Below are 23110 nucleotides of genomic sequence, written 5' to 3' on the forward strand. Positions count from 1 at the left end.
ATTGGACCTATTAGATCAAAATTGAAAGTGCAGGGGTGTTTTTGATGAAATTAGAAGTCCAGGGACTGAATTGATTTTGGACCTAAACCACAGGGTACTAACTAGTATTTAGCCCATTAAAATACAATGATATTATTGAAACACTTACCACATCGACCCCCGTTGCAGGAATTAGTTGCTTATAGAACCCAATATGTGGGCATTAATATTACACATGTGAGGGGATATGTTGAGGAAAGAAAAATTACCCCTTAGAAAAATGATAGTCCATATCGTGTGAAATGAGTGATTTACCATTAACAACACTATAAGACTTTATCTAGTGGCAAAGGTAAACCTAGTTAGAAAAGATAAACACTAAATTAGAGCGAGTCATGTTAGTGCTTTGGTTACAAACTGATGTGCCAATTTTTTTATTTTTAATTTATTTTTATCCCCACCCTCTACCCTACTCATCCTATGATCTGAATGATAATTGAACTAGTGATCTTCACGGTGTCAGTTATTTCAAATAACCAACCGCCAACAACTCACTGACTGCCGATTCAGCCTATATTGTAGTATGCTTATTTCACTGAAAACAATCTCATTAATTCCAGTTAATAATATAAACTAGAGTATGTTTTTATTTTTTTGACTTTATCAAGGGGAACCCAAAGGCTTCCTAGGCCCAAGATAAACCCCTTCAGCGCATGTGAAATGCTCCAACTGTGTATTGCAGCACAGTGCCTGACCACTTTGACAGCTTCGGGGTTCGAACCTAGGTTGGGGAGCACACCCAACTAGGCAAGAATCACTAGGCCACTTGCAGTGGTTATAAACTAGAGTAGAGTAAGTTGATTAAGATGAGTTTAGCTTCGAAACTAACCATAATTTTAGGACTTGCTAAACAATGTTTTCTCATAATTTGAAGTTTTCACATTATAAATCCATCAAATTGGTCACCCTAGTAAAAATTAATAAAAATTAAAATTTTAGCAATTTGATGATTGTGATACTGCGTTCATCTATTTATCTGGTCGTAGTATGCTAGATAATGGACTGAATTTGGATTTTCTTGACTTCTTGATTTAAGCTCTAAAGAAAATTAAGCCTGAAAATGGACAATTGAGATCATATGATAACAATGAGGTACAAATCCCAAAAGAGCTTCTGATTATATGACAAATACGGTTCAATCTATTTATGATTCTAGATGATAAAAAAGTTTTTTTTTCTCTCCTCTCTCTGGTGGTGGGTATTTTTGCCATAGGCCTTGCATCTGATGGCAGAGGCGAGCATTATAATGGCAGCCTCGGTTGGTCTCAAGCATTTGGGTGGACTCGATGGCTACCCTCTCTTCCTTAATCTTTATCAGAGGGTCGTGGGAATAGGGTGGCGACAACGGGTTTTGATCCCCAGTGGGATCGGGATCCTCTGACTTGCCTCAAGCCATCTTTGCTTGCGGCAAATCTTGGGGATTTGAACCCTTGTGGTGGCGGTTGATCTTCATCCTTTATTGGCGGTGGAGGACTGGTTGGTTGGTGGTCTGCTTATGGGGTCGTGGGCTGTGGTGGTGATAGCTTGACTGCAAGTTTGGCTGTTTGATGCTGTGATATAAGCCATTGACGACAGTTGGAATAGTGCTGAGGATGGGCTAGGCCATGGCGGCGGTGATTAATGCTGGTTGGAGGAAGGGGCTCCAAGTTGGGCCTCTTGGGTTAGGGTTTGCGCTATAGGGGCCGATGTGCTATTGTGGTACGTGATTGGTCGGCAATGTTTTCAGACTGGTGAAACTAACGGGGCAATGGTTGTCAATGGCGATGATGGCGGCACAGTGGAAGCTAGGGTTTCTGTTTGGTGGTTGGGCTCATATGCTTTGGCTTCTAGGCTTTGGGCTCTAGGCTTGTGTTTGTTGGCTTTAGGCCCTTTGCAAATGAGTTTGGGGATACCCCTTCTCATTAGGGTCTTTTGCTTTTAGTTTAAAAATAATTGAGGGTATAACTTGAATTGTTCGGTTTTTAGCCTTAATATTTCTAGGTTCTTTGGAGCTTAATCTTAGGGTGATATTATGTTAGGGTCCTTTTGGTTCTTAGATAGTGGTCTAATTCTAACATAGCCCCTCGGGTGGATCATTATATAATATTAGCTACATTTGCTATTATATTAAAGTGAAGTCATTAAATAAATAAAAAAAAAACAATCTTTCAACTAATGACTTTTTTATTTTTTATGGGGGGGGGGGGGGGGGGGGGGTGAGATTGGCATCCCATTTTTTTACAAACCACACCCTCTCTATATGCATATCCATTGAAAAATTATTCATAGAGGGGAGTGTGCATGGTTTGTGAGAGGGTGGGGGGTGCAAATTTCACCCATTTTTTTATTGAGATAATATGTAGAGAAAATTAGATATAAACCCAAAAATATGATCTTCTATTGGGAATAACTCATAGATATTGTTATTTCAATCTACACCCACTCTACTTTTTTTTTTTTTTTTGAGTAGAAGGAGATCAGCCATTTTTATTCAATATGGAAAAAACAATATTACAAAATGACCCGCCCTAGTGGGGCAGTCAGAAAGAGACACCGCTAAACGCAATACCACTCCACCTATTGAGTGAAGCTCAGGGAGGAGTAAACTAAAAAGAAATTGACAATAAAAATTTCCGCAGAATCTTTTAGTAGACTCGCTGACAGCCTAAGATCAATAATTCCTGTAGTTCCTCGCGGGTATTGGCCCAATAAAAATAAGGTGTTAGTTACCGAGACAAAACTCGTCTCGGGTCCCAAGTTTTTATATTAAAGCCACCGCCCAACCCTAAGTAGGGTTTGTCCTTGCAGCCAATCCAAGAGAATCTCTTATCTTGCCTCCACCCCACTAAGTCGGCTGACCACCGGGATCGCCCGACAAATCCAACCTACCACTAGTCATGTATTGCAATCCCCGACTTGGTGGAAGCCCATCGCCGACCATGCTATCGTCGAATTCATAGGAAATCAACCCTGGTCGGTAAATACCCGAATCACTGCCCGCTCGAGCACCACCAACATCATCAAGCCTATCCATATCTTTGTCGCCCACAATAGCACGAAGAGGAAACCAGTCCAACAACCCACCATCGTAGCAAGCCACTAATGTGGCTTTGACCAAGACTCACAACTCCAAAATTGGTCCTCGACCTGCTCTATGCCGATCGATCCCCTACACCCAACGAGAACCTTAAGAAGCCTTGGTTTCAAAATCTTCCCGCCACCAGCAACCACTAATACAAATGGCCACTGAACCGAGCTCATCTTCAAATCCCAGAACGAGACTGTTTGAGAAGAAACTGATTTCGACTTTAAGGAGAAAAACAAAGAAAACGGGAGGACGGCTCAGACCATACTCGACAGCCCTGACACTAGAGGCAGTGCCGGAATTTTTCTCCGCTGGAGATGGAGGCAGGTACAGAGATACCTAGCCATGGGTGGCGCTCTCTCAAACCCTACCCGAGAGGCTTTAAAGATAAAAGAAAATATATTTATCATTTATTCAAAATAAGCAGCACTATCCGAAATGCTCGTAGGCTCATCTGTGGTAGACTTCAAACCACAATTGTTCGAACATTCATAATTATGGATCCAATCCATCTACATTCATGAACCACTTCGTGAAGAGAAATAATCTCTGCATTATTTGAAGATATAACGACTAGGTCTGTAGACTTCCAAGATATCGCGGTCTTACCCATGGTGAACACTTAACTAGTTTGGGAATGACCTTTGTGTGGGTCAGAGAGATACCCAACATCAACAAAACCTTCCAAAACACATGTCGTTTTGGGATGAGGATAGTGGACGCAGGCCAGTGCTGGCGGCATTCCTGGTGTGTGATGGGTCCGAATTCATCATCTCTCTGTAGGGATAGAACAAGCTCATATCAATCGTACATCTCAAGTATTGAAAGATATCTTTTACACCAATCTGATGGCGTCACGTTGGCGCAGAGCTATATCTAGCTAAAAAGTTCATTGCAAATGAGATGTCTGATCTTGTGCATTGAGCTAAGTACAATAATGCGCCTATTATACTTAAGTAAGACACTTCTGCCTCTAGCACATCTTCGTCATCATCTTTCAGACGAAGAGGATCCTTTTTAGGATCAAGACTGCGGTCGATCATGGGGGTGCTTAAAGGTTTGACCTTGTCAAAATGCCTAAGCATCTATCAACACAATGCTCAAGTTCCAAACCGAGACATAATCGTATTCTCCCAAAATCCTTCATCTCAAACTCGGATTTCAAGTTCTCAGCGGTTTCCCTTAACTTTTTAAGGGATGAGACATAGTGGGGACAGACCACGACAATTCTTATCGTTCATGCTGAACAACTGTGTTCTTATCTCCCCCTAACGACTGAAAGACTGTCTCATCAAAGTGACATCTGCAAATCTAGCGGTAAGGAGATCGCCTAGCAAGGGCATTAAGTGGCGGACGATTGTTGGAGTCTCAAATCCAACGTAGTTGGCACATAAATGGCACACTCAAATATGCGTAAGTACAATACTGGTACCCAGTCACTAGCTGTAATGCAGAGGTAGATTGAGTGGTGGTGGGTCATAGACGAATTAGCATAGCTGCTTGCGATAGTGCATCACCCCAAGCAGATATAAGGAGATTGGTGTGCATTACCAATGTCCGGACTACCATCGTAGTCGTTTCCGCGAGACCATTTAGGTGTGTACATAGGAATATGATGTCCAACATCAGTCCCATTGCAATAACTATCGAAAGTCTTCGATGTAAACTCTCTAGCATTGTCAAGTCCAATTGACTGAATAGGATGATCCGGGGAGTGAGCCCGTTGTCATATGATATATGCTAGGAGTGTAGAATACGCAGCATTTATAGGTGGACAATGGCACAACACGTGACCAGCGTGTTTGCGTGTCAACCAACATCATGAGATATTAAACGTCCGCAAGTTGGTTGAATCAGTCCACAAAATCCCCATGGATTCTATGTAAGAACAGAATGAGTATTTTCATATCCTTTGCATAGGACGGTCTCAGTCCTAATTTCCCTAAGGAACATGCTTTGTAAACGAGCGAGAGGCTTTAGAAGCAACCAATGAAGATTTTGGTTGGGCCTGAGAGTCTGAAATGCTATTTGAAGCAAAGTCAGTGATTGCAGCATCACCTAGGGCGCCATCACCATGATGGACGCCATCCATGGCATCATAGATAGGGACTATACCAACCCTAAGCTGATGGTGGACGGCGGCGGTCACACTTAGTCTATGAATCATCTTTTGATTCATGCTTCGTTTCGCTCGAGAGAAAGGATATCCGTGTGAAGTCTTTTATAGACGGATCATCATATCATGACCAGGATGACCTGTCCTGTCGTGACAAAGCCAATATGTGTCTAAATCCAAGAGATCTTCCCTCATAATTATATTGGATTAATAGCTCGAATAGTGACATAGAGTCCACTAGAGAGACACATAAACTTTTCTAAGATGCGCCTTTGTTCACAATCGTTAGAGGTATTGCAAAGGAACTCATTTTCGTTCTCTATATGCGTTTTCACATGGAATCCGTTGGCTGGTCATAGGTTCGATTTGGCCTAGGAGCGTAGAGAGTTTATGTGCTAGTAATCAAGGTGCCATTTGGCAAGGGGAACTTGGGCTATTCCATATCCTTGAATTAATACTGATGGCCCAGCCATCGTAGTCACAAAGTAATATGCTCAGAATCAAAATGGAGTCATAATGAGAAGAACTCGAAATTTTATTCATAAGCCAATGGAGTACATCATTGTTTCTTAACTATTAAGAGAATCTAATCCAAATGCTAGCTAATGGAAAACAAAGGTAGTCGTTTGACTTCTTTCAGTAACTCCAAAATAAATATGACCAGGTGAGTGGAGAGATGTCGGTGGAGCAAAGCTCGCTTAAGTACCACTTATCTCAAAACCTTCCTAGACATCATATTCATTTTGGATGAGCCTATGTGAAGAAGAACTAAACCAATGACATTTACTACAAAGTATATGGCAATTGCCTATTACATCTGTTGGAAAAATAAAGACTTAAACAGAATTGGCGATCTATTGATCCCAGCCAGATTTGTAGTCTTCAACCCTTCACTCTAGATCATCTTCTTGATCTTCTTGTTCCACATAGTGAGCTTCTCTTGCTTCACAATATGCTTTGTAAGCGGTGACAATTTCTTCACGAGCTCTACAAATGTGTGCCCAATGACTAGATACTCCACATCGAGAACATACATCTCTTTGCTCAAACTCCATTGATTGAGGCGCTTTGAAAGCATCATTTAGATGGCTCTTAGTGTTGGTGGTGCCACCAACATGGCTAGAGGCGTTGTCTCCCTTTCTCTTTCCACGTTGACCTCTTCGGTTCTGTGTTCGCCGATTTTGGCGGTTACCTTCCCAAGTAGAGCGATTATATGGACCAGAACGTCCAGAAGTATCCCTAAGATTAGGGTTTCGCTCTTGGCGCCCTCTCTTAAGGGCACGACTATAATTGGATTCCGAAATATGCTCTGTTTCCACGGATCTCGAATTATAGTTCTTCATAAGGATGTTGTCATGCTTTTCAGCGACATTCATAGCTCCAATGAGCTCATGAAACTTTGTGATCCGTCCTGTAGTAACATCAATTCGATAGTTCTTAGCAACCATCAATGCAGAGATGGGGAAGGTAGAGAGAGTCTTCCCAATCAACATCGCATCTGTGATCTCTTTACCACAGAATTCCATTAAGGATTTAATGCGAAGTGCTTCCGAGTTATAGTCAAGAACTGACTTGAAATCACAGAAGCGAAGGTTATGCCATCTCACTTCTAAGTCAGGAAGGAGGGAGTCACGGACATTGCCAAATCTTTGTTCGAGTGAGACCCATAGCCTTCTGGGATCTTCTTCATTCATACACTCGTACTGAAGTGAATCATCCATATGACGAGTCATTATGATGATGGCTTTCGCCTTATTTTCCTCTAAGGCTGCTCTATTTGCTTCCAAAGCTTGAGCTTGCTCAACAGTTAGCACGTCCTGGCTACCCAATGGAGCAAAGTCCAATTTGTTTAGGTTACTCATCCTGAAAGAGAACAAGAAAAAGGGTTAGTTTCGGAGCGGAAAAAGCTACCACGAAAACATATAAAATTTCTGAGCGTAATCGCTTCCAAAAATTCAATTCCAAGAGGTATTGGATTAGATCGAAACAATGATGTAAGTGGTCGATCATAAATTCTCTACAAACTCTAAGTTTGGAGATCTCAACAAGCTCCAAGCTTGGAGTGAGCACGAACCCCCATAGTTCGGCTTTTGGTCTCCCCTATGAAGAAGAAAGGGGGGTAGAAGAAGGGAGTTTGCAAGTCCCCGAGAAAAAGAAAAAGAATTGAAATTACGAAAGTAAAAGGAATTGAATAAAAGAAAAAATACCTTTTTTTCCTCTTTGACTTTGACTGAAGGTGTGGACTTTTTTTTCTCTCAGGGCTGGTCTCCTTCTTTTCTTCTCTTTTGGGCCTGCACCTTTTCTTCTTCTTCTTCTGGGCCGCGTCAGCCCCATTTTCCTTCCGCTTTTTTTTTTTTCTCTCTTTCTTTTCTTCTTTGCTTCAGCAGTGGGCCGCTGCCCCACCATTTTTTTTTTCCTGACAGTGGGCCTTTCTTTTGTTCTCCTTCAGCAATGGGCCGCTGCCCTATTTTTCTCTTTCTGGCAGTGGGTCGCGTCACTTCGTGGGCCACCGCTTCCTTTTTTCTTTTTCTTTTTTCTCTTGCGCTGGGCTGGACTGAAGATGTGCAACTATATGGGGTTCCCAGCGGTTCAAGGACAAGCAGTGGTACTGAAGGCCGGTCCGGCAACTTTTCGGCTGGTTTTGGTCGGTATTTCTCCGGTTCCCGGATTCTGGAATTACGATGCTGTTTATGACCAAACTTGAAGGTAGATGGAAGTCTGGAAGGTTGCGAACCGGGCAAGGATCTGTTTTTATTTTCTGGAGGCCGGTTCGGTACTTTTCCGGCTGGTTCCGGTGACTCCGCCACCGGTTTTGGGCTCCTGGGATCGAGAGCTTCAAGGTGTGCTGCAGGGCCAAAAGGGTTTCAAGGTTTTGTATTCGGATTTAGGGTTTTGGCTATTAGGTTTTAGGGTTAGGGCGTCGTGCTGATAACGTGTTTAAGGAAAACTGAATTAGGAGAGAATTGAGTCGCCCTTTCATTGATAATAGGGGCCTCTTTATATAGAGGATTACAAGACATAGAATCAGAGTTGTACAAGGAAAGATAATCGTACAATTAATCGGATATCTATGAATATCTCCGAGAATATCTCTAATTCAAAACCCTATTACAACTAGGTCAAGTAACATAGAGTTTGGGCCAGACACATATTCTGGATTTACTTTAACAGATATATCTAATTTTCCCTTCTGATCATGGAGAGTTAAATTAAGTATCTTCCTTAATATTATCATCAATTTGAATTTGAAATATTAAGCTAAACAATCAATTTATTTTGACTTTATCATAATCAATTACATCCTTAATTTATTCCTTGCTTTATATTGTGATTACTGACTTGAGTATATATTTTTATATATGCTCATTACAATAGTACTTAATTTCCAACACAAAGTTTAGTTCTTATTTTCCTTATATATAGGTATTTCCTTTCCAAATAGAATTTCAAGTTTCTTTTCCTTAATGGGATCAATTATTGTTTCAAAAGATGGAAAAAGATTTTTTTTTTTGAAAGAATGGAAAGAGATTTTGATTCAAACACTAAAAGAAAATGTTTTTCTTGCTTGAAAGAAAGGGTGGGGGGCAAGTAGGCATGGTATTTCTCTCTTGTGTCTCTGAGGGACAACTAAAGAAATGTTTTGAAAGAAAAGAAAAGTGTTGGAGATGGGGTCTGGAAATGGGCAAAAAACTTTTGTTATTGTGTTTTCACTCCTAGGCTCACATTTGGTACCTCTCTACATACTCGAAAAATGTCTAATTGTAAGGTATGTATCTTGTTCTTGGATTACTTTTTTTTATAATTTTTTTAGGTATATTGTCATATTAATCCCATGATAGCTTTTCACTCTAACTACTACATTTCTAGTTTACTTATTAAATAGTTATATGTAAGTGAGGCTTGAATACCATAAACCTTCAAGCTAAAAAAAGGTCGTATCTTCTACGATCATAGGTATAATATAGTAGAAAACCTAACAAAGAGGTATGATACCAAAAAAAAATTAAAAAAAAATTGATTCTAATATAGAGGTGTCATACAAGAAGAAACAAATCTCTATGACCTAGAAAACTCTCTCTAGGGTTTACTCGAAAGCTGCCGCTTTCGACAAAATGGCCGGCGACGGTGAATCTCTGACTACGGGGTTGGGGATTTTCTTCTTCCCCTTCTCTGTGATCGATATTGCTACTGGGCAGCGAAGAAATCTGACATTGATTGGGATGGATGATGGCTTCGAGGTCGGTTTTACTCTTGAAATCAACGAAGACTATCGAGCTTGGGTTGCTTCTAGCGTCCGGTTTCTGGTGGGATCGAGATTGGGGCGACGACCTATGGTTTTGTCAATGGACCGGGGTATTGGAAAGGGCGCTGGTGACCTGGTTTGTTCGGCGGGTGATGGCGACCTTGGCAACAGGGGTAGTGTTGGTCGTGGCGGCCTGCAATGGGAACAGATCTGGGAGCGCTTTGATCCTGGTGATACAGCAGCGCCTTGCACGGTGGTGATGGCAGACAAGGATGATCGCGGTGGCTTCCTTGTCGGTAGCCGAATGATGGCGGCATGGACTAGTGGCGGTGGTGGCCTGGAATTCTGTAGAGGGGGAGCAGATCTCAGCTTTTAGGCCATCTGGACTTACTTTTGGATTGTGGGCTGGGCTCTATTTTCTGGGGCCTGGGTTAGGATTCTGCTTTGGTCCACCCCTCTAGGCGGCAGCATGACCTGCGGCTTTTGGTTGGAAATGTACCGGTGGTCTCAATGAGCTAGGGTTTTGGCCTACCATACTGCTTGGGCCTGCGTTGGAAGTGGTTGGGCCTCTTGGGTATTAATCTGGTCTGTGGGCCTCAGGTTTGGGCTCACTGGTCTAGGGGCCCAAGTGGGGATGATTTGGGCCTCTATGGCCTATAGTATTGTTTAATTTCTGTTTGGGTCGCAAAAACCAGGGCCTTAGTTGGAACCTTTTTATGTAAGCTTCGAGGTTTCGAGGTTTTTGTTAGAATAAAGGTGCGTGAATTTACCAAAAGGTGGGTGTACTAGGGATTTTTTGGGATTTTATTCTTTTAGAATAGGGTTTCATAAGGTTCTAAGGAACGATTCTTTCTGTCGAGCCCAAAGAGGTGTTTCGTTTTTGTACTGCTTGCTGAATTATAATGAAAGGGCTGACCTATTACCATAAAAAAAAAATACAAGAAGAAACAAAAAATAAACCTCACATATATCAGATACATACTTGAAATCAAATTAACTAGAAAAAGTGTTCTGATGATCAGGTACCTTATTAAATAGGTATATGCATATAGGTATAATTTAGAAACTTTCAACCTAATAAACATGGTCAACTTGCAATGATAGAATACCTAAGAAAGAGGTTGATGTGAAAAATGATTCTAATTAGTAGGTTGATATGAAAATTCTTAGAAGTCAAGTTAGCTAAGCATAAGTGTCTAATTTTAGGTTGTAATTAAAAAAAAAATCTATTAGTTGGGTTAAAAACTTTAAACCTCTACCTTTAAGTTAGGCTGCAAGTAAAACAGAAAGTTACCTTTAAAATAGAAAGTTTAAATTACCGAAAAGTAAATATCACATTCACTTAAATCTATATAACCTTTGAATTCAAAAAATTATATTAAAAAAACTCCACAATTCTAGCAATCATGATGAATTTAATGAAAACTGCGATAATAATGGGACCAATAAAAAAGATCTACAATTAAGGTATTTAAAGATGACGTAATCTGCTACCACGTTCTCTCGTCCGGCGGCGCACCCTCGTCGGCGCGGGCCTCTGGCCTCGTCGGTGTGTGGAGCGTGCAGCCGGACGGGCTCTAGCCTTCGGAGCAATGATTCTCTCAGATGGTGAGGATGGGGCTGACCGAGTGTTGGCCGTTGTCGAGGAGATGGATCCACTCGATCCCAATCGGATCCGTTCTGATCTGGGGTTGAGTGTGTTGGATGATGGAATAGGAAGCATGGCTTGGCAGGGGATGGCAGGGGACAGGTGGATTGGAGGGATGAGGTGGAGGATTTGCGTCGTTGTGGCCATGGCGTCGTTCTGTGGCTCTGGTGGTTCATTGTCTTCACCGGTGCTTCGGTTTCTGGGGGTTAGATTGGGCGACGATCTGACCGTTATGGTGGCTGGGCTCTGGACGGAGATCGGGTCATGGCAGAGGAGCGGTGATGGTGGCGTTGTGGTGGCGGCGGTGTTGGTATGGCTGTGGTGTAGCTGGTTTGGGCTGGAACCCTGTATATTCCTTGTTGGGCCTGGGCTTGGGCTCTGGATTTAATTTTATTTACTGTTATATTTATATTTTATTGCTGTTTGGGTCCGGCCCAAGCTGTTTTATTTTTAATAATTCTTATTTTGTTAAGTTGTCTAGGTTGGATACGCTTTATGCGACCAATAAAATCCTACATGTATTGTGTAGGCCTAGTCGGGCTAAGTGCCTGGGTATGCACTCTACGTGCCTTGTCTGCTCTAAGTCGGCGGCGACCTTTTTGCTTCATCAAATGGGTGCTACCGCCTAGTGGCAGGGTGAGACTAAGTGTCGTCAGATTTACTTTTCGGCGGCAACATAAGAGGAAAGCTATGCTAAAGCTGGTAATTATGCTATGTTGTACTCGGGGTACATATCGAGTTATCTTTCCGCTATGTCACTGCTATGTTAAAGCGAATGGAGTCGCTATTTGTGCGCTCTTTGCTAGTTGGTGCTTGTTAGAATACAAGTCTTCTGTAGAGATTTCTGATATTATTTCGGAAAATATTCTAGATGTTTATTGTAATCAGGGGTTTAGGCTCAATGTCCCCCCCTTGTATTCGACAGTTTCATTAATCAAGGCTTGAGGGCAGCCGCACCAGCCCTTTATTCAAAAAAAGATGACGTAATCTTGCTAGTTGACTTATGTTTGTCAGATTTAAATTATAACAATTTGTGTAATTCTTTAAAAAATGAAATCTAATATTTTATCCAAGTTGGCAATAATTGGGTGTAGATTGAAAAAATAATAATTGGTGGGTTTTCCATTAGATTTTTTGGGATTGGGTGTATAATGAATCGCCCCATATATGTATATAGTCAAGGCCTATAACATATCAAAATTAGAGTAGGGAAGGATAATGGCAACGTACTGATAGCATGGGCTATTAGAGTCCCGATGATGGATCCTCGAGGAAGATAAGTAGATTGCATCGATGTCTTTTTATTTTTTATACAGTTTTAATTTTTGTTGGTTTAGCCACTGCTCTTTTGAGTTAGGGTTTAAGAGTCTTGGTCCTAATGCTGTGACATTTTCTATGACATTATTTCCGTGTGCGTACTATTTTTGGTCGTTTCTTGTTATTAACATGATGGTGAATTGACTTCTCTTGCATGTTCTTTGTTTATTTTGGGACGCGGTGTGAAAAACTGTGAAGTGCTTTTTCTTGATGCTAGTTGCAAGTATATATTGTGACACTTAGGATGATTTGACTTTCAGTATTTCGGAGAAACTACAGATCATTGTGGTTGAAGTTTAGACCTCATTAGTTCATGATATCTGTAACTGTCAGTTCTATATTTGAGATATGTGTAGTTCATCTTTTCTGTTTGAACTTTGAAGTACATGGTTGAGAATTTACACTCGTCTCCACGATATAATCATTTGGCTTTGAATTGATGAATGTTCTCAAGATAAATAAATAAGTAAACAAAACAACCTACCGTTTACCGGCTGCTTCTTCTTTTTGTGTCCAAAACAAGATAACGTACGTCATTAAATTGGTTTCCTTTAGAGCCATTCTTATCTCATTTTCATCGACATCAAAAACTTTTGGAAGGCAAGCCTAACCAAACTTGTTGTCGTTGATCAATCTCCACATTGCTATCAATTTACTTCATCCAGTTGCCCACTAATCAATTTTATGTCGGGCTTAATTTACTTTCAAACACATATGATATCATAAAAGTAGTACTAAACACACTAAAACTCATAGAGATAGACTAATTAATTAATTGTTGTTCATCCAGATCTTCATTAAGCACTGAATCATATTCACTTTTGGGTACAGCTAGCTGGTTAGTTCATGCTAGCTAAGCTACTATTTTGACCCATTAATCTCTACAACAACCTTCTTAGCTAAGTAAACTTTTTGACCCTCGATTATCTCTAACAATTTTGGACTGTCAATTATGTTCTAGTTTTGGTCAATCAGCCCGCCCCTGGATCTGTCTTTAGCCCTCATCATCTTCCCGCACGCTTGGGTAGGAACACATTGCAATCATCGATCATCTCAATTATCCTCAATAGATTATATAGTTTCTGTATATTTGATTCTTCAACTTTTCCCAAACAGGACAAGGTGATCATGCATATTGTTATGTTCATCGTTGATTAATATCAATTATATTTTCATATCATGTATGCAAATCTTTGTATAAGTGGTTTTTTCTTTCAAAAAGTACCTGGCGGTATTTGAATTTTAATGTTCATTATCATCTATTATTTATTGTATAATAATAAATAAAATAAAGTTACACACGTTGTCAGGGGGAGGAAACGTTTTGACATGACTCTCCAACACAGATTAGTCTTTGAGCTTAGAAAACTTTTAAAGATACCGTGTGATCTCGATAAAAAACAAAATAACAAAAATCATTCATTTAAAAAAATATAACAATGTATATACCGATTCATGATCGATAATTGGGTGATCCCATGCCATACATCATCCATTTCGTGGTCCCATATTGAGAAGTGAGAACAGGATTAACTGGAAGACAAAGCCTCATAGCTAGAATACATAATTTTTTTTTTTTTTGTATCTTTTGCATTAAATGATACAGATAATAGGGTATCTAAAACTCATTAGGTACGCTGTAGCCATGGAATGAAAAATAATATTCTCTATAGCACGTTCCACTAACCAAAAGCCATGCTTAGGACTTTAGCATCTCCCTTTTTTCTATTTTATTATTTTGGGTTAATTTATTTTTCTCACTCTTTATTTGCTTTTTTTTTAGAATGATTTTATTTTTTATTTGTATATTTATCAAAGTACAAAATATTTTATTTTATGAGTGTTTCTATTTATACCTCCAAAATTGGTATTTGAACCTCACTAAATTTTTGAATTTTTATTAATCTTTTTTTACCCCTAAACCAAAAAAAAAAAAACCCCTCAAGCAGTGCAGCATCATCCTCACCCAACTCAAAGAATTAGCCATGCCTAATTTTAATCCTCCAATACTTTTGACACTTGAATAATTTTAATCCTCACCCAACATGTATAAAATTTTAATCTTTCTAAATTTTAATGTTTTCTAAATATTAAGGGAGTTCTATCTCATATCTCCAACATGTATAAAATATATTTGACACTTTAACATGTTTGAGATAGAACTCCCTTTATTTTATTATCTATATATTTTCTTTTATACAATATTCATTTTTGATTTATATTTTCTTTTCTTCAAAGTCAATTATTTCTTTTTACTTAATTATGACCATATCTAACTGACCGATTCCGGCGACAAAATCCTCTCTTTCTCCCGAAATTCTTTCTTTCTCTATTTATCTTGGCATCTCTCTTTCTCTTTTTCTAGCCACAGCCATTTTCTTGCTTAACTATCCACCATCATGGCCTATAGAAATAGATCTAAAGGAGAAAGAAGTCAACCAACTCATGACCTTATATGAAATGGAAAAGAAAGAAGGAAACCATAATCACAAAGAAGCCAACCAACCATGGATCGATGACCATGCATACCGATCTGATGCCGTTAAAGTTCAGACTAACCATGCATGCCAATCTGATGCTGATTTGGTGACCATGCAAGCCAACAAGCCATGGTTATAATACCAGTGTGCAAATAAAACATACAGATAATGATGTGATCTATCAGTTATATATATATTCTCAGTTACATACTAAACCAATTTTACCCTCTTATTTATCACCATTATGTGTATATGTTAAACAAATGAAATAGAAAATAACAAAAAGTATTATTTGCTCTATCAAATGATACTCTAAAGTGTATCTATTAATAGGGGGGTGGCTAGTAGCCAATTTTATAATAGTTTGTGCTTGCTTCCTAAGGCTTCTATGGGTAATAGTTTGGTCCAACCTCACTAGCGCATTGGCTAGCTTAAAATCAAGTCCTCATATTTGAAGTCCAAAGAGGGGTTTGGCATATTTCGTTTTCACCACTTTTAAGCATATATGGTAAGAGCAATGAACTCGATCGTTGTTTTGCTCACTTTAGAAAAAGCAGAGCCCTAGCTGGCTAATTGAATTATGACTGATCGACAATATTGTTGTGTTCTCAGAGTTAACTATTGTTGTGTTCACATAATAAGGTAGCCATTCCCGGCCAGGTGTAAAGCCGGACCAATGAGGCTTATTAATCAAGAGACGTAAATTCAATGAGTAGACAATGGTTCAGTATTAATTTGACTGGGAACAAATTGAGACGTTTACGCTTGATCAATCACACTTCAGAAATTTTTTATCTTATTCTGAAACTACCCCTGTTTTTTAAAAGTGTAATATCCAAAATACTCCCTGCTGGACACTGATTGGACAGCCGCACCACGTGGCACGTGCCCAACGCAAGACTTTCTCTATGTTGCATGCAGTTAATATCTTGATTCACGACTGAAGAGGTGAATATCTAGCTACCTAATTAAATGAGCCAACTCGATCGGTGAATATCTTTTCCAAATTTAAACTCTACTAGGCTGGAATGTTCCAATGTGCAGGTTTGGCTTAGCTCTGCGATCAACTCAACTATAGAATGAGCTGAAAGGTTCGGCTCTTTGAGCTCGATCTTTTTCTACGACATGACCGCATTAGACTGTTCATGAATTGAAATTAAAACTACCACATGAAGCATCAACTTTTTTTTTTTTTTTTTTTTTAAGGTTATAAAATATCGAAGTGCATGAAAGACTTCATATATATTGAATTGTATATATACTTAGGTCTGACTCTGAGGCAATGATATATTGGGCCTGATCTCGCATCCAGCCCTGCATTAAAATGATTATCTTTTAATCATGAACACCTAGAGATTAAAGAGTATGCCTTCATGATCCGTTTATTACTTTGAATGAGTAGGAATTAAAAATCAATGTATGAATTTTCCCTGCGTCTACTAACACAATAAATACCCTTATGTGTGAAATGGACGTGGAACTCACATTATATATAATGGACTGAAGCATAGGCCCATATATTTAATGGACTTCTTCTGTGACAAATAAAGCACTTTCCAGCCCAGCGCTAAATTAACAAAACGACTTACCGTTTCCATCAAAACGACGTCGTCGTCTCTCTGCAGACCTCTTCCCTCTTCCGCTTTAGGGTTTCATCACAACCGTCCTCCCATTCAATCACACTCTGCTTCTCGTCGGTTCTTCTTCTTCTCTCGGCTTCACCTTTCTCAAGTAAGTTTCCAGATTAATGTCTTCCCGATTACTTTTCTCTTCGTTCCCTTGTTTTCTTGTTCATATTTTCTGCGCTCTTGTTTGTAAGAACCCAATTGAAATTTTAGGATTGCTATTTTCTTTTATTATTTTTTATTTGAATTCACTTTCAGACTCTAAATTGAAAATTTAAGCTGTTATTTTCTGTCCAGATTATCTCATTTATTTGAATCGTCTGTAACTTTCTTGAATCTGATTTCTGGTTTTTCCTTCAGTGATTATTCTGTAATTTTCTGTTTAGATTTTAAGAGATATGCTCTTATTGAGCTTTAGTGTTGCCTAGCTCATCTCTGTGTTGTTGTTCTTGTGAGTATGAGGCCATGGATTAGAACTGTGTTTTCGCTGAGGTAGGGTTGTGCTGGATAATTTTTGTTATGTGGCGGAGTCGTGGAGCCGAAACATGTTTATTGTTCTAATGCTGAAAATGGATGTTCGAAACAGCTAGTGTTTTTTCATCGTAGTTGAGTGTTCAAACTATTAGTAGTGATGCAGGTTTTTTGTTTTCGTTTGTTCTCATTTATTTGGTTTGCAACTTTAAATTCTTGAGAATAGAGGAATGTATGATATACATTTGTTTCAACTGATGTTATATGATATACCTCCCTGCATGAACTTTTGATGTTATCTGACACTTGGAATTATCTTGTTGCTAATTGTTATGCAGATGGGGAAAAAGATGAAGAATAAAACGGACAGGGAGACGATTGATTCTAATCCGATTATTGATTTGAAGTCTATTATCCATCAGCATTCCCAGTTCATGGACAAGCTAGTGGAGCTCATCCCTGCTAGGTTCTATTTACCCAATGACGACGACGAGAAGCCATGGTTTCAAGGCCTCAGCAACCCTGCAAAAGCTTCAGCTAAGAAGGAAACGAAGAAAAACATCAAGAAAGCTCGCAGAGATCGATTGGATCCAGACAAGACTTCTACAACAACCCTTGATTTGCTAAAGCAAAGTTTGGAAAAGGAGAAGTTGAATGAGGATGAGAGTGATAGCGGTGAAATGGAGACTAAACCTGTGGTGCCTGGGCTGGAAGGTGACGACAGGTCAGTGACATATGAAGAACTCCAGCAACGGCTTCGTCGTAAAATTGAACAGTTTCAGTCTGGTCGCAATTGTGGAGTTTCAGAGAGAGCAAGGAAGAGGAGCGAAAGGAAGGAGAGATATGAGAAAGGAGCTGATGACAGGAAACGGAAGAGAGAAACTGCATCTGATGAAAAGAAACCTACTAGTAGTGAGTTGGTGGACAAGAAAGTTGAAGAAGACGTTGCAGAGGCTTCTAAAGGGCTCACATTCAGTCGTGTCAAACTTGTGGGTGATGATGAGGTTGGAAAGAAGAAGAGAAGACTGTCAAAGGCGAAGGAGCTTGAGAGGGCCAAACAGTTGGAAGAAGTGAAGAAAGATCCAGAGAAAGGCAAGTCTCTCTTGTGGAAAACAGCAACCAGTAGAGCTGCTGGGGTTAAGGTTCATGATGATCCAAAGTTGCTGAAACAAAGCATAAAAAAGGAGAACAAGAAGCATCAGAAGAATGCTGAGAAATGGAAGGAAAGGGTTGAAACCACACACAAGTTGAAAGCAGACAAACAGAAGAAGAGATCTGATAATATTTCAGCAAAACTTGATGAGAAGAAAAAGCGCAAAATCGCAAAGAGAGAGAAGAAACTCATGCGGCCAGGATTTGAAGGTCGCAAAGAAGGTTATGTCAATGAGGGTGCATAAACTCTCATTACTGATTTGTACGCTTCTACCATCGCGATTTTGTGTGGGTTACTTTTAGTATAAGCAGGATATGAAAGGTCAGGGGAGGTTAAGTAGAGGAGTTGTGTTCTTCTGGAGCTTCTCCTGGATTTTCATTTCTCCTTTTTGGTATTTGTAATTTTGACTAGTTACTTTTTCTAAAGATGAGTACGAATCGTTTTCTTTTTTCTTGTTCGGAGTAGAGTATAAATCAATGTCAAGCGCGTGGTGTATTATGTCTTTTGCTAGCATTTGTTACCTGATGCCATTTTTCTTTGTTGAGAAGTTCTTTGATGCCACAACCAGAAATTCCAGGGGAACAAGATCTGAAGGTTAAATTGGACCAAGTTTCTAGGATGTCATGGTGTTTTCAGGATCTGATTGTTCGTTTTTCATAATGAAATCTTGATCATTCCAGGGAAAAGTAACAAGTTCAAAATGTCGCTTCCTCTCTTCACCATTGCAAAAGGAGAACGTTAGTCGAACGATGCCTAAATAGCACTTGAGAGAAGTATAGAACCGGTTTATCAACTTTGTTTGTAGGCTTATCAACATTCATTCCTCTTAATATGTTTTTTTTTTTTGGGCAATGCCTCTTAATATGTTCAAGGGGAAATGAAGATAACGCATCCCATTAGGGATGGTTACACCAGATATGATGGTTACGCTTCAAGCCTTCAAGACACGGGGGCACTTGGCCAACCCCAAGGGTTGGGTGCTCAAATGTTGCTTCAACTTTTGAAAGCTACAACTAACCAAAGCTCTTATAAAAAGAAAAAATACTTGGAAAAATAATCTGACATAAGATGCTACGGTGCATTAAATCGAAATGAACCAACATACATTACAACTGATGGACACATGCTGCTGAAACCAAATTCACACACATGGTACACATGCCCAACGCATCCCCTGGGTTACTAACTACATTAAATATACACCACAAAGTAAAACTTGAAATTCCACATCAAATTATGAAATACAACCCCCTCCCAGAAAAGAAAGGGAGACGATAAAAGATAGCTGTTCCCATCTAATGTGGGACGAGACCCTACTGCAATGGCATTCTTAGACCACCCTAGAAGCAGGGACTCCAGTTCCGCCCTTGTGGATTGGATCGACACCGGGAGCAGCAGGGTAGTCGGTGTCGCGGTAACCCGGACCATACTTGCTGCTGCAGATACCAGCATGAAGTAGCAAGAGATACAAAAGCTCGGTGAACGTCAAGATTATTATAAAAGCCTCCAAAACCTTCAGCCTCCATCCCCTGTGTCCTCCAATGTTGATTTGCTTGCATGCCAATCTGTTGAATCAGAACAGCATAATTATCTGAATGAGTTTTGACAGTTCGAAAAACCGAAAAAGTGTTATATGTGAATTTGATATAGTTGAAGGCTTAATTACCCAAAGGCTAGTACAGTGAGAGCCCAAGCCACAATTGATGAAACTCCGGCTGCAGCTAGACTGTCACTCCTCCAAGCTCTGAGATGACCTGCTCCAGCCAACTTAGACGCTATTCCCATCACACCAGCCAATATGGAGAAGATCAGAAAGAACATTGTTGCACCATTTCCTCCAAAACCTGTGCAAATTTTTCGTCGCATGTCAGCATTCGATTTCGACAAAAAATAATAGAAAAACTCGAAGAGACAATGAGAAAATAAATACTTGGGTGGTTGGTCTGGCCATTGATGAACTTGTTAAGGCACCAACTAGCAAATCCCACTACGATCAAGTACATGATCAAGTTGATAAACAGCAATGGAGCTGCTACAGTCCTTCCCACCGTCTGAGCCATATCTTCTTCCTTTCACAAGTTCACAAACCAATCGAAACAGTGAAACCCTTGTTTTCTTTTCTTACAAATGCTTTGGCAACAACGATGACTGTGTGTTTGAGCTTGAATGATCTTCTGGTAAGAGCTATCTAGGAGGTTGGTGATGAGGATCTATATAGAAGAGGTAGCCAGCTGGGGTGAAAGTGAATGGTGTTAGATGAAAGATACGTGTTAAGCAGCAGAGTTTTGCATGTGGCTCATTGGTTACAGGTGGTAGGACACTTGGCATATATAGCTCGGTGCTCTACTCCCCATGAAACCCTCTCTGTGTCTTTGGCATTATCCACAACCAGAGAAGCTCTAACACGCTAGTCAGCTACATCGAATAGGCTTGTCCAATAGAGACTCATCAACGGTGGAGATCAAACGTACCCAGTGTATTGGATTAGGATGATCATGATGGATGCTTGGCTTAAGGAGTTGTTTTCTACTGGTATGTTTAATGTTGTTCCAGTCTATGTGCCATGAGGCATGCATGCGTGATATTTATCATGTTGGACATTTTACATGGCTAAAGAACAACTTTAATTCAGGAAACTTTATGAAGTCGTGGAAATAAGTAATACGGAGCTTCTCATACTACTCGGAAAAAAAAAAAAGATAAAAGAAGCTTACAAACAAAACCCTAGCTCTAAGAGGCGGGAAATAAGTAATATGCTTTCCTAACCGTCGACCTCTTTTCACCTAAGAGGCGGGAACGACAGTTTCAGCCTCCATCCATTTCCCTTCCCCTATAGCGATCTCCATCTCTGGCTATCGCTTCCATACCTTGCTTTCACTGGCGGACCCAGCTTGGGAGTAGTTGGGACAAGTGGGATGCGCCCACTCACTTGTTCTTCTAGTATTAGTTAATTGATTCAGGTGATAAACGTTTAGTCTATAATTAATATATAATGTGTCGGTCAAAAGGACAAAAGGCAGCCAAATCAAAGTGTAAAACTCTATTGTTTTGGACCAAGTGCTTTTATTAATAATAGAAGAAGATGATTTCCATGTAACTAATAATAGAAGACAGTACGTCACCACTGATCTCCATGTTTAATCAATGTTTGATTAAAAATTTAAACAAGGGTAAGCAACAGTACAAGAGGGCGGGCACCAAGAGTCCAAAATATAAAGAAAAAATAGAAGAAAATTGCAAACAGAAGAAAAAGTTTAACAAAATTGGTTTGGTTGAGAGTTGAGAGGAAGCACTAGAAGATAAAAAACTTGTGAAAGCAAAAAACTCTTCTACGAATTAATTTTGTTTATACTTGGCTTATTTCTCTTGGCGTGTTGCTGCACAACGAGTCTTCGACACAGGTTAGATTTTCTCTCTATTTTTAGTTTTATACAATTGTTTCTTTCTTTAACCTCCTAACTTGTAAATTGGCAATAGATTTTTTCTCAATTTTTAGTTTGATTATTATTGTATGACATTCAATGTTTACAACTTATGCTAAACAACGAATTGTCTCTAATTTTTGATATATTTTTCATTACGCCCCCATATAAATAAAATTTTGGGTCTGCCACTGCTTGCTTTGATTCTCCATTATCAACGGCCTATCCTCCATGGAGCAAGATAATGCCTCGTGCTCTCCAAATAATGTTTCCAAGCCATTGATCGCTCCAGCAACGATGTTTTGGTCTAATTCTGTGTACTTGGTGTCGCTAAAGGCGTGGAAATGAAGCTTACTATTTCTGGGTCTTGTCCGGATCTTGGTCAGCATCTTTTTCATCATCTGTTGTTTTTGTTGTTGTTTGCTCCTCATTATTATTCGCCAAATGAGCTTCGTTAGACAAGGACGAGATCGACTACGAGTTGGGTGTCGTAAGAGCAGTATTGGCGGCAGAGTTCAAGGCCTCGGAGTTAGTCTCACTCTTCGGCACTGTAGAGGACACCGGCGACGATGACGGAAGCGCTTGTGTTTGTGTTTGCTGCTGTTGCTGAGGTGGCATCATCATCGTCATCAACGAGTTAGACGACGTCGTTTGGGTCCCGAAATCAAACAGAGGAGAGTAGTCCCCCGCATTGCCGAGCAAGTCCACTAAACTAAGAGAATCCCTCTCGGGTTCTGAGTCGAAGATGCTGGAAAGTGAAGAGAAGGTGTTGGGTATCATCGGAATCTCATGATCGGAGAAAAGTGCTGAGTTGGCCATCTGTGCAGAGGAGGAGGAGGAGGAAGAAGAAGGTGTGCATTAGTGCTAGAGGTGAAGATCAACAATTCACAAAGCAAAAGTGATCAAAAATTGAAATTAGGGTTAGAGGAAATTGGGGATTTTGGGATTTTGGGGGAATTGAGATTAAGAAGGTGTATATTAGTAGCTGTTGCTTGCTTGCTTCCATGTTGACTTTGCGGGCCATTGGTATCTGGGTCTTTCATGGTGGAGAAGAAGAAGAAGAAGAAGAGAGAAGCCTACTGTGCGGAGCGTGAGGGTAGAAAGAGAGAGGCAGCTTTTCTGGTTTTTGGGGTAACAAGGGGTTTGTCCAAACTGAGGGTCGAAGGCTGAAAAGTGGGACCATATGTCGGCTCCAAGTCAGCAGCTGACGTCACTTTTGGAGCCCAAATTAAAATTTTGGACTCGGGTGATGTCATTTGAGAGTATAGGGACCATCAAGATTGATTTTCAGAAAGAGGGACCAATCTGATTTTAACCCCAAAGTTCAGGAGAGTAAACTGAATTTAATCCAATTTTTAATCATTTATCCTTATATTCGTAATAAGCGTTGTCAGAGATGTAATTATTTTCTCAATGAGGAAGATTACACAAGGTACAACCCTAATTACACAATTGAGAAGTAAATTATGTGATTAAGGACACATGCTCTATTTGGTATAAATATTAAGACTTACCATTTGTAGAACACATTT

General features: G+C 39.9%; 2 protein-coding genes across 2 annotated transcripts; one reads left to right on the top strand and one right to left on the bottom strand.

The window, feature by feature from the left end:
• Positions 1 to 16503: 16503 nt before the first annotated feature.
• On the top strand, positions 16504 to 18609 carry LOC133711015 (uncharacterized). The gene is made up of 2 exons (XM_062137173.1): positions 16504 to 16638; positions 17342 to 18609. Exon 2 carries the CDS (start codon positions 17342 to 17344, stop codon positions 18398 to 18400), a length of 1059 nt encoding a protein of 352 aa, XP_061993157.1. The 5' UTR covers positions 16504 to 16638; the 3' UTR covers positions 18401 to 18609.
• A 606-nt stretch (positions 18610 to 19215) lies between these two features.
• LOC133710414 (membrane protein PM19L) lies at positions 19216 to 20383 on the bottom strand. Its single transcript, XM_062136481.1, has 3 exons — positions 20087 to 20383; positions 19823 to 20000; positions 19216 to 19721 (listed from the first exon to the last, which is right to left on the bottom strand). The coding sequence occupies exons 1-3, from the start codon at positions 20214 to 20216 to the stop codon at positions 19487 to 19489; spliced, it is 543 nt and encodes a 180-aa protein (XP_061992465.1). The 5' UTR covers positions 20217 to 20383; the 3' UTR covers positions 19216 to 19486.
• Positions 20384 to 23110: the final 2727 nt, after the last annotated feature.

Source organism: Rosa rugosa, chromosome 5 (genome assembly GCF_958449725.1).
Source record: "Rosa rugosa chromosome 5, drRosRugo1.1, whole genome shotgun sequence".
Lineage (NCBI taxonomy): Eukaryota > Viridiplantae > Streptophyta > Magnoliopsida > Rosales > Rosaceae > Rosa > Rosa rugosa.

Excerpts from the sequence above, each read along its gene's own strand:
- LOC133710414 (XM_062136481.1), bottom strand. The coding sequence starts at position 20,216 with ATGGCTCAGACGGTGGGAAGGACTGTAGCAGCTCCATTGCTGTTTATC. Across the intron at positions 20,001-20,086 it reads TGGCCAGACCAACCACCCAA|GTTTTGGAGGAAATGGTGCA; the intron begins GTATTTATTTTC and ends AAATTTGCACAG. Across the intron at positions 19,722-19,822 it reads CTCACTGTACTAGCCTTTGG|ATTGGCATGCAAGCAAATCA; the intron begins GTAATTAAGCCT and ends CTGATTCAACAG.
- LOC133711015 (XM_062137173.1), top strand. The coding sequence starts at position 17,342 with ATGGGGAAAAAGATGAAGAATAAAACGGACAGGGAGACGATTGATTCT.